General features: G+C 48.1%; 2 protein-coding genes across 6 annotated transcripts in view; both read right to left on the bottom strand.

The window, feature by feature from the left end:
* Nucleotides 1-17,483, bottom strand: part of LOC100737631 (myeloid-associated differentiation marker-like) — a 60,157-nt gene that overhangs the window by 23,550 nt on the left and 19,124 nt on the right. The window lies entirely within an intron of this gene.
* The window catches only part of LOC146401622 (uncharacterized), a 33,691-nt gene continuing 23,790 nt past the window's right edge, over nucleotides 7,583-17,483 (bottom strand). Inside the window, exons 1-5 of one of the 5 annotated variants that reach the window (XR_014809218.1) lie at nucleotides 17,364-17,446; nucleotides 13,550-14,009; nucleotides 12,603-12,740; nucleotides 9,355-12,104; nucleotides 7,583-8,862 (exon numbers count right to left, since the gene is read on the bottom strand). Coding sequence is in view for 4 of the 5 variants with exons in the window: in XM_084966971.1 (XP_084823097.1) it covers nucleotides 11,818-12,104; nucleotides 12,603-12,693 (378 nt within the window). In the remaining variant the exon portion in view is untranslated. Of the gene's footprint in view, nucleotides 8,863-9,033; nucleotides 12,105-12,602; nucleotides 14,010-14,185; nucleotides 14,475-16,293; nucleotides 16,703-17,298; nucleotides 17,447-17,483 lie in introns of those variants that run through there. The other 4 variants (XM_084966971.1, XM_084966970.1, XM_084966972.1 and 1 more) reach the window with 4 other exon arrangements.

The following is a 17,483-nucleotide window of genomic DNA, read 5'->3' as shown; positions in this document are numbered from 1 at the left end:
GCTGGATCACTGTCACTTCCCAGGGCCCCGCAACTAGGATCAGTCTGTGCAGCACCTCCTGCATGGGCTAAGCAGGACGGGTTGCTGCTTGCATGGTCTACAGGTGGTGGGGGCAAACCACTGCAGTTATCTCTGACTCCAGAGGTGGGCATGGCATGCCTCCAGTAGGGGTCCATGAACAGGCACTGTTGCAGATCCAGTCACCCCAGAGGGAACCACAGAGGAGGACATTGTGACCAAACATCATGTGTTGTTGCTCTGAATCCCCTGGGAACTCACACACTATATCACTGACACTGCCAAATGCTCTTGGCACTGCCTAAATCTGCCTGAGGCTCATTACCACTTCCCAGGGCCCTGCAATTAGGAGTAGCCTGCACCACCTTCCTTCAGGTCCTTGCTTCTGTTAAGAGCTCTGAAACCAGGCACTGACTGCTAGCCTTGCCCATTGCCTCCTTCTTCCTGGAAACACACTCAGAACCTTATCAATGGGGTATACTTCTCACACTGAAGAAAGAGACAGCAAATATCCAAAGTCCCGTGCCAAAAATAAACAATAACCTCCCACAAAATACAAAGGGGTGCTCTCACATAGAAATATCCCTCTAAGACTACAGTTTGGTTTCCCTAAACTCACAGAGAAAGAAAAACATAAGCAAAATGAAGAAGCTCAGGACCATTCCCAGTTAAAAGAACAGGAGAATTCACCTGAAGCAGCAAACAATGAAACAGACCTCTGCAGTCTAAAAGACACTGAGTTCAAAAGGGAGATGGCAAAAATACTGAAGGAATTAAGGGTGAATATGAAGGAATTAAGAGCAGATATAATCAGTAGCACAGATTACTTTAGACAGGAACTAGAAAATATAAGGAGGAACATAGAAAAATTAGAAAATTCATTTGCAGAGATGCAAACAGAGGTAAAAGTCACAAAGGAGCAGAATGAATAATGCAGAGGAACAGATTAGTGACCTGGAAGATAGAATAATGGAAATCACCCAATCAGGACAGCAGACAGAAAACCAAATTAAAAACATGAAAGCAATATAAGAGATTTATGGGATAATATAAAGCGGGGCAATCTATGCATAATAGGAATGCCAAAAGGAGAAGAAAGCAAAGAGGATTGAAAATATATTTGAAGAAATTATGTCTGAAAACTTTCCAAATCTAAAGAAAACAGACATCAAGATATAGGAGCCACAGAGGGCCCCAAACAAAATGAACCCAAACAGGCCCACACCAAGACATATTATAATAAAAATGGCAAAAGTTAAGATATAGAGAGGCTTCTAAAGGCAGCAAGAGAAAAACAAAGTGCTTATTGTGAGGGAACCCCCTTAAGGCTATTAGCTGATTTCTCTACAGAAACACTACAGGCCAGAAGGGAGTGGCAAGATAAGTTTAAAGTGCTGAAAGGAAAAAATTTGCAACCTAGAATACTCCCCCCAGCAAGAATATCATTTAAAATAGAAGGGGAAATAAAGAATTTCTCCAATGAACAAAAGCTAAAAGAGTATAACAATACTAAAGACATTCTAAAAGAAATACTAAAAGGGCTTATCTAAATTAAAAAAAAAAAGGAGTAAGAAGAAATAGGATGGAGGAAATTACAATTGGAAAGCAATCACTTAAATAAGCCAGTATACAGATCTAAAAAGGAAAAAAAAAAAAACCACGTAAAATTGATGATAAATGCAAAGAACAGCAAAAGGACAAACATGAAGATGTTTTTAAAAAAGTACTCCAAAAATCAGAATGTTGGGAAGGAAAGTAAAATCTAGACTCTTTTTTTTTTTAGAATGTTTGAGCCTCTCTGATTATCAGGCTAAAGCAAGCAGATATAGGAAGGGATTAACATTCTTGAAAAAGAGGGCAACCACAAATCAAAACCAAACATTACATTCACAAAAACAAAAAAGAAAAGGACACAAGCATAAAATAAAAGGAAATCATCCAACCAAAAAAGGAAAGGAACAAAGGAGAAACATAGAATTAACTGGAAAACAAGGTTTAAATGGCAATAAATACAAATTTGTCAATAATTACCTTAAATGTCAGAGTTTCCATCGTGGTGCAGCAGAAATGAATCCAACTAGGAACCATGAGGTTGTGTGTTTGATCCCTGGCCTTGCTCAGTGGATTAAAGGATCCAGCATTGCTGTGAGCTGTGGCATAGCTTGTGGACATGCCTCAGATCTGGCATTGCTGTGGCTCTGGCATAGGCCGGCAGCTATAGCTCCAATCAGACCTCTAGCCTGGGAACCTCCATATGCCATGGGTATGGCCCTAAAAAGACAAAAGACAAAAAAATAAAAAAATAAACCCGAAGCAAAAGCCTCTCTATTTCAACCATGTCTCTGTCTGGGATTCTTAATTAACGTAGTGCTTCTATTCTGTCACTTTCTGTGTTCTTGTCATCACTCCCCAAGAGGCCAAAGTTCACACTCCTTTTTGCCCAGGACCTGTGCTAAGCCTTCATTCATGTAAAAGTGCTTCAGCAAATCAACTTACATTTAGCCTTTTACATTTATAATTATAAATTACATTTAGGCTATTGGTACAGATCTTTTCTTACATGTGTTTATGTAACTTGATGCTCTATACCTCGACAAATCATTTGAATTTTTTTCAAAGTGTTAAAAAACAAAATTCAACTCCAGAGTAAATTTTCAAGCCCTCATTGGCTTGATTCAGTGATTCCTGAATCTGGCACCATCCTGTCCAGCAGGTAGACAGGAGCTTACAGAGCTGAGCAAGGCAAGAGGTTTTACAGGGGAAGGGAGCAGGAACAAGGAGATGCACTAGCAGCAGGTGGGCTGGTGACTGCGGGTACCTTCTTTTGGGGATGGGAGGCTCTCTCAGGCAGATGGTGTACCTAGTGCTGCTCAGGAGAGTCCTGACTGAGTGGTTCAAGACTATTTCTGAGCTCCAGGTAAGCTACCTCCCAGTTTGGGTCCATGGGGCTTAAAATAGCAACTCTATTTGGGCCCTCTTGTCTTGTTTTTAATAGAAGGCAGTTCCTAGGAGATATATTTTCAAATTAAGGGAATAACATTCAGAATTGAAACATTTAAACTTGGTGACTCCATGTCAGAACAAATAATCCAACCGAAGTTTGTTACTTTATCATTTTCTCCTGGGAGGTTTCAAATCCTCCTGGGAGATCACAAATCCTGGTGATCTTTAAATTGCTTCTCAGATGCTTTTCCACTGCAGCAAAGCAGCAGGGCTCACCTCATTGACCTCCCTGAGATCTGTGATTTCCACCCATTCAACAGAGTGAGCAAGGTGGTTAGATGAATTCTGCTCTTCAGGCAGCAGCTAGAGGTTTGGAAGGAAGAATCTCATTCTCACAGTTGAGCCCAGAGGAAAAGGTTCATCCACGTACTGAGGGTGAAAATTTGTCTCAATCAAAGCCAATTCTTGGCTGTACCTGTTTACTGTTTTTGATCTTGCACATTAAGGCTTCCTGGTTCAAAGTATGTTTCTGCCCATTTCTTCCATTTGTTGGTATACAGTTGTATACAATAGTCTCTTATGGGTGTTCCCGCTGTGGCCCAGTGGGTCAAGAATCCAACCACAGCAGCTTGGATCACCGCAGAGGCCAGAGTTTGATCCACAGCCTGGCACAGTGGGCTAAAGGATCCAGTGTTACTGTAGCTGCAGTGTAGTTCATAGTGCAGCTTGGATTCAACACCTGGAGGAACCTCCACGCACTGAGCATATATGGCCATTAAAAAAAAAAAAGTTTCTTAACGATCCTCCGTATTGCTGCAGTGTCAGTTGTAATGTCTCCTCTTTATTTTTTATTGGCATCTTCTCTTTATCTTTCTTTGTTAGTCTAAAGTTTATCAATTTTATTTATTCTTAGTTTCACTGATCTTTTCTATCATTTTTCTAGTCTCATTTCATTTCTTTCTGTTCTGATCTTTATTATTTCCTTACTTCTGTTAACTTTAGTTTGTTCTTCTTTTTCTAGTTCAACAATGTGTAAAGTTGGTTTGAAATCTTTTTTTTTTCCTTAATGCAGGAACTTATTGTTATAAATATCTCTCTTAGAACTTCTTTTGCTACATCTTGTGAGTTTTGATATATTTTGTTTCCAATTTCATTTGTTTTAGACTTTTTTTTCCCTCTTTTGGCCACACCCTCAGTGCATGGAAGTTCCCAGGCCAGGGATCAAATCCAAGGCACATCTGTGACCTATGCCTCGGGTGCTGCAACACTAGATCCTCAACCTAGTGATCTGGTCCAGGATTGAATCCACATAGACAAGTTGGATCATTAACTCACTGTGCCACAGCGGGAACTCCCAAGATACTTTTTATTTCCTTTTTGTTTCTTTTTTGAACCATTGGTTGTTCAGACATGTGTGTCAGGGTTTTTTTTGTTGTTGTTGTTTTAATTCAATGAATTTTATTATAGTCATAGATGTACAACTTTCATCACAACATAATTTTAGAATATTTCCATTCCCAAACCCCCATCCTTCCCTATCCCACCAACCTGTCTCCTTGGTAACCATAAGTCATTCAAAATCTATGAGACTGTTTCTGTTCTGCAAATAAGTTCATCGTAACTTTTTAATTAAATTCCACATACAAGTGATAGCACATGATGTTTGTGTCTGTCTGACTCATTTCACTGAGCATGATAATTTCTAGGTCCATCCATGTTGCTGCAAATGCCATTAATTCATTACTTTTATGGCTGAGTAATATTCCATGGTGTATCTAGTATTATTCCATTCCACATCATCTTTATCCACTCTTCTGTCCATGGACATTTAGGTTGCTTCCATGTCTTGGCTATTGTGTGTAGTGCTGCAATGAACATTCGGGTACAGTATATTTTGATTCATGGCTTTCTTTGGATAGATGCCCAGGGGTGGGATTTCTGGATCATATGGTAATCCTATTTAGTTTTCTGAGGCTCCATACTGTTTTCCATAGCGGTTGCACCAATTTGGATTTCCAAAACAGTATAGGAGGGTTCCCTTTTCTCTACACCCAATTCGGCCAGCATGTAGTGTTTGTAGACTTTTTGATGATGGTCATGCTGGCTGGTGTAAGGTGGAACCTCATAGTAGTTTTGATTTGGATTTCTCTAATAATTAGTGATGTTGAACATATTTTCATGTATTTTTTGGCCATCAGCATGTCTCTGGAGAATTGTCTGTTTACATCTTCTGCCCGTTTTTTTTAGGGGTTGTTTTGTGTCTCTGGTATTGAGCTGCAGGAGGTGTTTATTATTTTGGAGATTAATCCCTTGTCAATTGCTTCATTTGAAAATATTTTCCTCTGTTGTGTGGGTTGTCTTTAAGTTTTATTTAGGGTTTTCTTGTCATGCAAAAGCTTTTAAGCTTGGGAGTTCCCGTCACGGCTCAGTGGTTAACAAATCTGACTAGGAACCATGAAATAGCAGGTTCAGTCCCTGGCCTCGATCAGTGGGTTAAGGATCCGGCATTGCTGTGAGCTGTGGTGTAAGTCGAAGATGCAGCTAGGATCCTGTGTAGCTGTGGCTGCAGCTCCGATTGGACCCCTAGCCTGGGAACCTCCATATGCAGCAGGTATGGTCCTTAAAAAAAAAAGAAAAAAGAAAAAGGTTTAAAGTGCACATCTTCCCTAGTGATAGCACATGATGTTTGTGTCTGTCTGACCCTAGAAAAGACAAAAAGACAAAAAGAAAAAACACATTGTTTATCTCCTGTAATATTATATAGCATACAGAAACATAAACATACATACTGGAGGAGCTTTAAAAAAAACTTTTAGGGAGTTCCCGTAGTGGTGCAGTGGTTAACGAATCCGACTAGGAACCATGAGGTTGCGGGTTCGGTCCCTGCCCTTGCTCAGTGGGTTAACGATCTGGCGTTGCCGTGAGCTGTGGTGTAGGTTGCAGATGCGGCTTGGATCCCCCGTTGCTGTGGCTCTGGCGTAGGCTGGTGGCTACAGCTCTGATTCGACCCCTAGCCTGGGAACCTCCATATGCCGCGGGAGCAGCCCAAGAAATAGCAAAAAGACAAAAAAAAAAAAAAAAAAAAAAAAAAACCACAAAAAAACAAAAAACTTTTAATCAGGTCCAATTTGTTTATTCTGTTTTGATTGTCACTACTCTAGGAGGTGGATCTGAGAAGATATTGCTCTGATTTATCTCAGACTCTGTTCAGCCTGTTTTCCTCAAAGACTTTTAAGTATCCGGTCTTCAATTTTGGTTTTTAATCCATTTTGAGTTTATGTTTGTGTATGGTGTTAGAGAATGTTCTAATTTTATTCTTTTGCATGTAGCTGTCAAGGTTTCCCAGCACCACTTATTGAAGAGAGCTGTATTTTCTCCATTAGGTATAATGGAGAATATTCTTGTACATTCTTGCCTCCTTTTTCATAGAATAATTTAGCATAGGTGCTTGGGTTTATATCCGAGCTTTCCATCCTGCTCCATTGATCTATATTTCTGTTTGTATGGCAGTACCATACTGTTCTGATGACTCTTTTTGTAGTATAGTCTGAGGTCAGGGAGCCTGATTCCTCCAGCTCCATTTTTCTTTCTCAGGATTGCTGTGGCTATTCTGGGTCACCTGTGCTTCCAAACAAACTTTAAAATATTTAGTTCTAGTTCTGTAAACAATGCCATTGCTAATTTGATAGGGATTGCATCGAATCTGTAGATTGCCTAGGTAATGTGTTCATTTTGATAATATTGATGCTTCCAATCCAAGAGCATGGTATGTCTTTCCATCTGCTTGTGTCATCTTTGATTTCTTTCATCAGTGCCTTCTAGTTTTCAGAGTATAGGTCTTTTGTCCCTTTCTGCAGAGTCATATCCCTAGGTGCTCACTCTCAGCATGTTGCTTCCTTTCCTCCATCACTGAGAAGAGTTATCCAATAAACACATTCATTGTACAGGGTTAGGAAATAAGAATAAGTAACCTTCCCAGGAGGCATTCATGCTGTAACCACTCTAATAGGAAGCTCCACGAAGACAGTGCTTGGTCTCTCTGAGTAAATGCCTAATAAAAGAATCTAGGTTGAGAAGAGAAATTCCTAAAATGAAACCATATGAGCACTTTCCATTACTTCGGCAAGTCCCATGACAACAGGAATGCCACGCACAGGTGCTTCACTGCTGTTGTCCAAGATGATTTTCACAAAAACCTCCCAAAGTAGAAAGACCCTAATCCTATGAATACAGACATATTAAGGAGCCAAGCGCTCATGAACACAGACATATTAAGGAGCTGAATAAGGATTGGAGCACAGGTCTATCCAACTCCAAGACCCATGCTCTCTAGTAACCTATGTCCCATCTCGCATAAGAATAGTTTACACTATTGCATTTAAGCTCAAGCCTAACATGAGAAGATATCAGCAAACATTTCATAACATGATAAAAAAGAAAAGGAAGGGCAAGGGATTCTTCCAATCTCCGTGCAAACTTAAAATTAGCCTTGAAGACATGAAAATGTCAGCTTGGAACAAATTTCTTAAGATCAATGGGAGAGTATATTAGAACCACCTCAATATGGACTTTGTCTCTGAACCTTAAAAAAAAAAAAAAAGCAAATAAAAGCAGAAGCTCCTTTTTCTAGTGAAAAAATACATTCCATTCAACAATGGTACACATTTTTTCCCCATCAACACGTGGGACATTCATGAAGAGAAACTATATTACACGCCATGAAATAACTCTCAAATTCAAAATAAATGCAAACCAAGTAGTTTTTTCTGATTACAAAAGAGTTAAACTAGAAATCAACAACAGAAATACATTTGCAAAATCCACCCCCAAGAAAAATTATTGGAAATTAGACAATACACGTCTAAGTAAATACTTATAAAATAGAAGAACTAAATAAAAACAAAAATGCAACATCAGAAGTTGCAGTGTGCAGTAAAAACGCATATAAGAAAATTTATAACATGAAATGCTTCTATTAGAAAAGAAGGCACAATCATTTAAGTTTCCACCCTAAGAAATTAGAAAAAGAATAAATTGAAACCTAGACCAAGCAGAAAGGAGGCAATAATAAAAAACAGAAATCAATGGCGTAGAGAACAGAAAAGCAATTGAGTAAATCAATGAAATCTGAATCTGATTCTTTGAAAAGATTAATACAATTGATAAATCTCTATCTAGATCGATCAAAGAATAAAAGAGGGGAAGACAAATTACCAAGAATGAGATGGCAGCCATTCTTCTTCTTGCAAATTCTACAGAGCAAAAGGATCAAAAGGAAGTATTATGACATTTATGCCAAAGACCTTGACAACTTTGAGGAATATGACACAGCCTAAACACAGTAAAGAATAAATACGCAACCTAATTAGTCCAATAACAAAAATAAATAAGTAAATACATTTCTAGATAAAAATCTTCCCACGAAGACAACTCTGGGCCCAGATGTCTTGACTAGCAAATTCTACCAAAAATTTAAGGAAGTTATTATACAAATACTGCAGAAATTCATCCAGAAAATTAAAGAGGAGCACACACTTCCTGCCTTAGTCTGTGAAGACAGTGCCAAGCCGATAGGTAAACCAGCCAGTGTCATTATGAGAAACAAAAACTACACACCAGCAGCCCTCTGAATACAGAGGCAAAACTCCTTAACAAAATACTAGGAAATCATTTCAAACAGTTTCTCAAAAGGAAAGTATATTATGACCAAGTGGAATTTATCCCAAGATTGTTTTCACATTCAAAAACCAACTTACGTCATTTTTATGCATTTGAGACAGAGCAAAATCATATGATCATCTTAGTAGATGAAGAAGTATCTGACAAAAGTATACACCAAGTCATATGGGTTCTCAGCAATCTAGGAAGAGAAGTGAATTTCCTCTCCCTCATAAAGGGCACCTACCACAAACAAACAAAAACAATTCACGGTTAATATAATAACTGTGAAAAATTAAATGATTTTCTCCTAAAATTATGAACAAGGCAAGAAAGTCTGCTGCACAATTTTATTGAGAATTGTACTGCCGGACCCACGAGGCGTGGTATGAGAAGAAAAAGAAATGAAAAGCATTTTGGGGGGAAGGAGAAGTAAAACTCTTTATTTGCAGACAACTTGGTTGTCTATGTAGAAAACAAGGAATTTTAGAAAAAAGCAACTGAGAACAGGTTACAGGATGCAAGGTCATTATGCAAAAATCTATTTAATTCTAAACAGTAGTGATCAAATGGAAATTTAAATTTTCTTAAATGTATGAAATATTTAGGGATAATTTAACAAAACCTGGGCACTGAAAACTACAAAACATTGCTGAGAGAAATTTAAAATTGAGAGAAATTAAAAATGCTGACAGAGGTGTGGGTGGCTTGGAGGCCGGTGAACGCGGGACACACCTGCCCTAGGGAACTCTCCACCTGCTGGACTTGGCCCACTCCTGGAGCTGGACGGCGGTGGCGGCAGCGCAGCTTGTCTGGAGGTGCCAGGCCGCTCTGGCTGTGGCGGGAGGATCGATCGGCTCAATCCGGAAGGTGGCGGCTGCTGCTGCTGCTGCGTCTGGGTGGCAGTAGGGAGCAGCACTGCTGGGAACATGACGGCAGGCTCTGGTTTGTTCCTTGTGCCAAGTTCCCGTAAGTTTCAGCCTCTGTCCTGGCGGCTCGGAAGCCCAGGCAGCGCGGGGTCGCCCCTGCAGCCGGGGGGCGGGTACCAGCTCGGTGGGGCTCTCCTGGGCTTCCCCGGCCTGCGCGGTCGCACCCTCCGTGTGCACTGCAGCTTGCAGCGGGCTGGCACGCTCCTAGAAGCTGCCTGGGGTCAGCAGGAGCCAGGAGCGCAGAGCCGCCTAAGCAGAGGGGAGCGACAGTTTGAGGGGCGGCGGGGGGGGGGGGGGTTGCAGGGAGCGCTCTCTGCCGGAGGCGGGACCTATGGAGCATCCCTCAGCTCCCCCCAGGTCTGTGGCCATAGCCTGGAGCTCAGCTCGACCGCGCTGGGCAGCCTGCCTGCTGGCGATTCAGGCAGCCTACCTGCTGGAGAAAATTCATTGGCTCCCCGCATGTGCCTCCGGAGTTGAGAAGCTCAACACAGGCGAGCTGCGGAGGAGGGGAGCTGGTGGCAGCGAGCCAGACATCAGGGTGCTGGGGACACCCGGTTTGGCTGCCCCTACTGGGCACTAGGTGCTGGAACAACGCCGCCGCATCCGTCCTCCTCTGAGTGCTGGGGCGGGGACGCGGATGCAGGTAGACAGTGGATGTGGACCAAGGGACTCCCTTGCCGCTGACAACCCCCGTCTCAGGCTGCAGCCAGTGTCTGGAGGGACCCTCACCGTTGGGAGCAGAGCCTGGAGCTAAGCCCCAGGTAAGAGCAGGGTGAGAGGCAGCCGGGAGCATGGTCTAAGCGCTGGCCTTCTTCCTGTGGAGCCCTTCAAGCTGTCCCCAGCCCTGCTCCGCACCTGCTGGGTGCAGGGCTGGGGGCTGCCTGAAGCGCGAAGGGGGGAGGGGTGGGGGAGGCTGTCTGTCCCCCAAGGCTCTGCGAGGAGCTGCTCCAGCACCTGACAACTTGTCCTCACTCCACTTCGCCCCCCCCCCGCCCCCGCCGAAGCCCTATCCAGCCTCTCTGCACACCTCCCTCCCCGACTCCTGCATCAGGGCTTCCAGTCCAAGAGAAGCCAGCACCCCATTCACCTTCTCCAGCATCCTGGTGATTGAGACCACAAGCAGCAGCATCTCTTTTACAGTCTAGGGGGCTGGGGCACAGGGGAAGGGCTGAGGGGTGGGAGGCTGTGTTCAGAGAGAATCCAAGGGCCCAGCACCAGTGATGGCCACAGCAGGCTGGCCAGACCCTGAGGGTAAACACAGAGGGTAGGTGGACAGACCCTACAGAGGAGGGAATCACAACCTAATGAAACCGACTCTTTCCCAGGATGCCGAATTGGCAGAGTTGGAGTGTAGAAAGATCTGGATATGGTGGGTCTGGCCATTTGCAAACCCATACTGGATCCACACAGGAGAGAAGATGCAGGGAAACATTTCCCAGAGAGGATGTGGGGGTGGAGGGCGTGGTCAAGGAGGTGTGGTCAGGATGATGTGGTCACAAAGGGCTGGGTGGGGGCATCAGAGAGGGCCAGCTGTGAATGCTGCAGCTCCTGGCACAACACCTGAGCTGGTCCAGCACTTTCTGCACATGAAAGGAGAGGTGACCAGGAGCTGGTTCATCAGAGACCCCCCACCCCACTCCACATCCCCCAGGAGAACCGTGCGGGCAAGAGGCTGAGAATGAGGACAACTGAAAACAGTCGGCGCCCGCCTCAGACCCGGGTGCAGCAGAGAGGGGGCCAAAAACAGAACCTGGGCCATGGTGGGCACCTGAGTGATGTTTCTGAGATGAATTATGATGACTGATACAATAAATCTCTTGAAGAATTGAGGAAAATGAAAGCCCCACCCTCTGGTCTTGCGGAGGTCCCTGTGGTTGGCTCATGGTCAGCATGTCCTGGGGCAGAGGCTGCCCTGTTCGTCCTTCCCAGCCTGAGCTGTGAGGAGCCCCACCTCTGTTTAAGGACAGAGACACACATTGGGGACCCTCAGCAATTCCTCAGGAATTCTGGGCCCTGGCTTCTTGCCGCACGGTGAGGCTGGAGGCTTGGTCAAGGACTGGATGGAGCGAGCCGACAGTGTGCTGCTGCGTGCACATCTCTGCCCACCTGTCTGCTCAGGCCCCTGCAGCCGCTGGACATGGCACTGGAGGGACAAGCGCAACCACAGAAAGAAACCCACATAAAAATCTAGGACCTCCCTAAACTCTGAACACCAAGCCTATGATGGAAGTGAGAGTCACAAACACACAGAGAGGCACTTTGAGGATCTTTAGATGTAGGGGCTGGCCAGAGAAAAGCCTTGGGCGTAGGAGCAGTACAGCAGGAAAAGCACCAGGGATGCCAAGGCGCAGAGGTGCACACCTGCGTTGGTCAGGGGGGCCCCCTCCTCCGCTTCCCTCTCCTCAGGGCTGAGCAGGGGCTCCTCTGCGTCATCATACTCCTCCTCCAGCTCCAGGACCCTGGACACTCTGAGCCCATCGTCCTTTACCCCCATGGGGACAGCTCCAAAGACCTCATAAACGCCTTCCGAGGGCAGACTCCCCAACGTTCCGGAACCTGCAAAGGCCACACCAGAACCTTTTAGCAGAGAGACTCCCCACAGTTGAAGCCCATCGGCGGGGTGTCTCATGCACACCAGGACCCTCTGGTCCCACCAAGAGCACTGTCCCCCCACCAGGGGCCACACATTCTCCCAAGAACACTAGGTCCTGGGTGGGAAAGCTTCCCAGATACACATTCACCAGAGGGGTCAGGACACCCTTGGAGCCCTGTTCTTCCACCCAGGCAGCCCCAGGACTGCAGCTCTTGTCACCCAGCCTCTCTCAGAAGCAGAGAAGGGCCCTGGTGCCCTGTTACCAACAACCCGTGGGTCCGCTTTCAGGAAGCCACAAAGGGCCGTGCGGGGGCAGGGGTGATTCTGAGTTGGATCCAGCACACAGGACAGCGCCCAGGACAGAGGACCTGTGGTGGGCTGGGGTCTCAGAGATCCTGCCCTCCCCCCAGTCTCTCCACGCCCAGGGCCTGGTGCTAATCTCCACCACCATGCCCACCTACCCCTGCAGGCTCCTCTGCCCTGGAACCACTGTGCTCCCAGGACCAGTGAGATGACAACCAGGAGGGTGCCGAGGACCACACTGAGAGTCATGGGCAGAGTCTCGGCCTGGTGGGCAGGTCAAAGGGCCACAGAAGGACCTGTAAAGACAGCAAGAGGTGGGGTCCTCCCTATATGCCTGCTCTGCCTGTGTATTGTGACCTTGGACCTGAGTCTCTAAGGAGGGGGAGGGGCACCCTTGTGCTGCCCTGAGGTCACAGGGCTGAAGTCAGGAGAGTGTCCAGGAAGGAAGGGCCAGAAGAGCAGCTCTTAGGGTCCTGCCTGCGTTGGACTCAGAGTCAGTATCTCAGAGGCCACAGCGGACCAGAGCCAAACCCCCCCAGTCAGCAAGGGACAGGTGCAGAGAAGTGGCCAGCAGGGCCTGGGCTTGCTGTCTCTCCCTAGACTGTCCACCCAGCCTGGCACAGGGGGACCCTCAGGGAAGGGCATCTCCCACACCATGGTCCTGGTCTTCCTGACCTCTGCCCATCAGCCTGGGCGAGGGCTGACTGGGGCATGGGATTCACAGGGAACTCCAGAGCACCTCTGGGTGGGGCGGGCAGCAAGCCATGAGCTGAGACCTGAGGAGGACCACAGTCCTGCCTGCCTGATGTGGAAGCAGGACTGTGGTCCCTCAGTCACCTGCTGGAGAAACGGGCGGGATCTGAAGGCAGCCTAGACCTTCACCCAGACTCTCAGCTTGAGCTGGAGATCATGGAGGCAGCCTGTGCCCCAGCGTCCAGAGGGATGGGCACTGGGCAATCTCAGGGCTGTGTTCTGGGGCATCCAGGATGGAGGGATACTCCAAAAGATCCCTCCTGGCTTCCCTTCCCCAGCCCCCAGCAACCTCCCACCTACCCCCCTCCCCCCAAGGAGGGGACAGAGGGAGCTGCAGGCCCCTCCCACTCACCTGAGCAGTGCCCTCCATGTGCTTGTGCCGGCAGTCTCCGTGACCAAATGGCTCCGCGGGGCAGCTCCAAAGGGTGACTCGCTGCCCCGCCACCCCACCTCCTCCAGCCACATGGGTCCAGAGCCTGGCCCAAAGGTGGCCCCCACCAGGGTGCCCACAGCCTGGCTATTGCCCAGGTGGCAGCATACAACCTTGGCGTCCTCCAGGTCTCAGGAGTCCTTGCACTCTAGGAGCTGGCGTGCCAGAACGCCACGCAGCAGGAGGGAGCGGCGGTCCTTGCCACCGTACATGCGCTTACATGCGCAGCTCGCCCTCCTCTGCAAAGGTGGCTGTGGTCACCCCGCTGCAGGATCTGGATGGGGCGTGGACAGGGAAGTGGCGGGAGGGATACCTGGGCACCTGTCAGTGGATGAGCAGTTGAAGGTCTGCCTGGAATCCTGTGTTGTTTTCTTTGACAATCCTGTTGGATTAAACAGTGACCCACTCAGGGTAAATGCCATGAAAATCTTCAGAATGAAGCTTGTGGAGCCCAAGTGACCCCACAGCCCCAAGCCATGGGTCAGGGGCAGCCCCTGCAAAAGACTTGTCAGGATAGTTCAGCTGCCTCTGGGACCCCCAGAGACCTCCAGGGCTCACCTGAGCAGGTGATCCAGATGGCCTCTCCATGGGCACAGGAGCGAGGGTGCCATGGAGCTGAGTGGCACTGCCACAGCGTGGAGTTTCAAAGCCTGAGACACCGGGTATTGTCCACCCAGGAGGTGCCCAAGCTAGTGTGGACCGGCCTGTTCTGCAACCAGCCTTGCCCCCCACAGCTCAGCTGCTTGCAGATGATGGACAGGGAAGTGTCCTTCACATGGACTGTGCCTGAGGGCCAGGCGCAGGTCTCTGGGTCCACACGCAGACAGACAGGCAGGTGGGGCATTGGCTAGAGCAACAAGTGCGTGGTGAGGATGCTTATGGTTCCCTGGGGCCACCTCCGAGGACTCGGCGCAAAGCCAAGTCCCCCCACCCCTAGCAGAATGGTCCAGAAGGGTGGTGGGCAGCAGTCCCCATGGGCCCTGAGCAGCCCCATGTCCTCATCCCCACAGTCCAGTGGTTCCTCCTCTACCTTCCTCTGCTGCTGGAGACCCCATATTATGGATGAACTCACTCCCTGGCAGGGGATCCCCCTTGTCCATCTCTGCCTGGAGCTGGCGGCCCCTCCCACCACCCTATTCTGGATTCCAAACAAAGGTCATTTCTCAGTGTCCACCAGAGCCCTGTGGCCCACCCCTCTCCCCAAGGCCCCCTCATCTTCCTCACTAACCTCTCCCCACCTGACTGGCCACCCACCACCTACCCAGCTCCCTCTCCTTGGGGCCACCTCCTGAGTCCCCAAGGGTCTGAGCTGCCCCCAACCTTCCCAGCCCACCAGGACCAAGGATGCCTCCCCCCAACCACATCCCTTCTAGGCTTCTGCATCCTGGTCTTTCCCACAGAGCCCTGGGCATCCCCACCTCATCACAGCCCCTGGACCCTACATCCTCAAGACCCCCTTCTGGGTTTGTGCAGAGGAAATAAAACAGCCTCCGTGGGGACCTAGCCAGGGGCCACCCCAGACCACCTTCAGGGCCTGTTCTGACCTCGTGGGGAGGAGAAAGAAGACCCCTTCCCAGTACTGAGGAAGGCACATTCCTCTCACCTGCCCAGGGCCTTCATTAATCACTGCCACCCCTACTCTAAGGCCCCCTCACCCCCTACCCTTCCTTTCGACATAAACAAGCACAATGTCTGCCATTTTAACTCAAAGAAGCCACCCCCCATCTAGCCCACATCACCGTTCTCTTCAGAACCAGTCCCTCTGCCCTTCACACCCTCTGGCATCACTGCCCAGATTCCCACCCCTACCTGATACACCCCTTCTGCCCAGCTCATAGTCACTTCCATGCTGGACCCTGGATTAGCCTGCCCAGTGATATGTTCTTCCATCAGCTTCTAGGCCTACTCTTGCATTCCACTCCCCGCTCCAGCCCTGACACACACTCACATGTGTGCACACAGTTGCTCACACTTTCTCACCCACATACCTGTCCACACTCAATATTCACACACTCCACCCTCAAAACAACTCCCACACCACTGCAGCCTCCTGAGATTCACTCACCTCTAGCTTCTCTATTCCATCCCCTCTGGAAGAACCTCCTCTCTACAGCTTTGGGCCCATGACTTACCCTCTTGGCTTCTGGACCCAGCATCCCCCTGTTCCCAGCCTGGGTGATATCTCTGGGACTGTGCCTCTTTTCCATGGCCCATGAACAAGCTCCATGCTTGCTCTGTGGCCAGGCACTGCCAGCTTTCTCAATGCCCCACCCACCCCCCTGCCCTGCCGTGGAGCAGGAGAGGGGGCAGCCCCTTTGCAAGATCCATCAGCACCCCTGTCAATCTGGGTCACTGGGACCAGACAGTAGCTGTGCCCCTCAATCCCTCTCTGCCCTGAACCAGCCCTGCACCCTGAACTCCAAGCAGTGGGACTGAGGGATCTGAGCTCCCCCTGGAATTGAGCCTGTTCACTTAGTGTATGGACAAGCATCTCCAGGGTTTGGACTTTGGAGTCCATGTGCCCACCAGCCCTAGGCTGTCCCATCCCCCTTTTTGCTGAGCAAGACCCAGGCAAACAGCTGGTCACAATAGGGGATCCTCACACTTCAGCATCTATGGAGCCACTGCCTCCAGAGGCTCCAAGGACAAAAGAAGGAGGACCCTACCATTGGGAGTGCCGACAGCAAGGAGAAGGACACCAAGTCCCAAGGTCCAGAGAGCTGCGCTCATGGCCCCACAGCTCCAGGGCCTCAGCCAGCTCTAGCCACTCAGCTGGGGCAAAGGCACAGATCATGGTCCAGAGCCAAATACACAGAAGTGGAACCACCAATGGCTTCCTAGAACCAATGGGACAGCGAGGGCATTTTTAGAGTATATCTGTGGCTTTGTCTCGCTGTCTGTTAGCAGAGCAGCCAATGGTCTTAGTGGCCCTGAGCATTGCCAGACACAAGCAAGGGGTCCAGGCCCTGGGTTTCCTCCCACACTGGTAACTGCTGATAAGTTAGCTTCACTCAGACCCCACAGTCAGGCAGGTGGTCTGATCTGCCCACAGCCATATCAACATCCAAGCCCTGCCCTCCACTCAGGTCAGTGGCTTCAGCTCCGCATCATAGATAGTTACAGTGTGACACCAGACATCCTTGGAAACAGCAGGGATGAAGTGGGGGCCCCACAGCAGAGAAGAATGAGACAGGCCAGGACAGCTTGATTAGGGCTCTGAGATCTAAACTATCATTGGGGAGTTCCTGTCGTGGCGCAGTGGTTAACAAATCCAACTAGGAACCATGAGGTTGCGGGTTCGGTCCCTGCCCTTGCTCAGTGGGTTAACGATCCTGTGTTGCCGTGAGCTGTGGTATAGGTCACAGACATGGCTCAGATCCTGCGTTGCTGTGGCTCTGGTGTAGGCCGGCAGCTACAGCTCCAATGAGACCCCTAGCCTGGGAACCTCCATATGCTGCAAAGCGGCCCAAGAAATAGCAAAAAGACAAAAAAATAAAAATAAAAAAATAAAAAAATAAACTATCATTGGAACTAAAGTCACAAAAGAAAACTAGAACCTACACCCTGAACCTAAACAAGTGATCACCTGCTGAAATGGAAGATTTAAAAAGAATCAAGAGTCTCCTGACAGCACAACCAGTATGCCCACACTACAACTGAAAATCACTCACCATGTGAAGAACCGGGGAAACCACACTTTGATGACAAAGGATAATCAGCAACATTAATATATTACCTTTTAAGAAAATAAAAATTGATAGAAGGATCAAGATAGCAGAGGAGTAAGAGGTCTTGCTCACTTTCTCCCACAAACACATCAAAAAAAAAAAAAAAAAGCACATCTACATGTAGAACG

The sequence above is a fragment of the Sus scrofa genome, chromosome 7 (genome assembly GCF_054392235.1).
Source record: "Sus scrofa isolate SSC_HxYL_T2T_F1_AM1 chromosome 7, Sscrofa_HxYL_maternal_Yorkshire_Landrace_v2.0, whole genome shotgun sequence".
Taxonomy (NCBI): Eukaryota; Metazoa; Chordata; class Mammalia; order Artiodactyla; family Suidae; genus Sus; species Sus scrofa.
The sequence above is the reverse complement of the archived record's forward strand: the minus strand, read 5'-3'. Positions and strand labels throughout refer to the sequence as shown.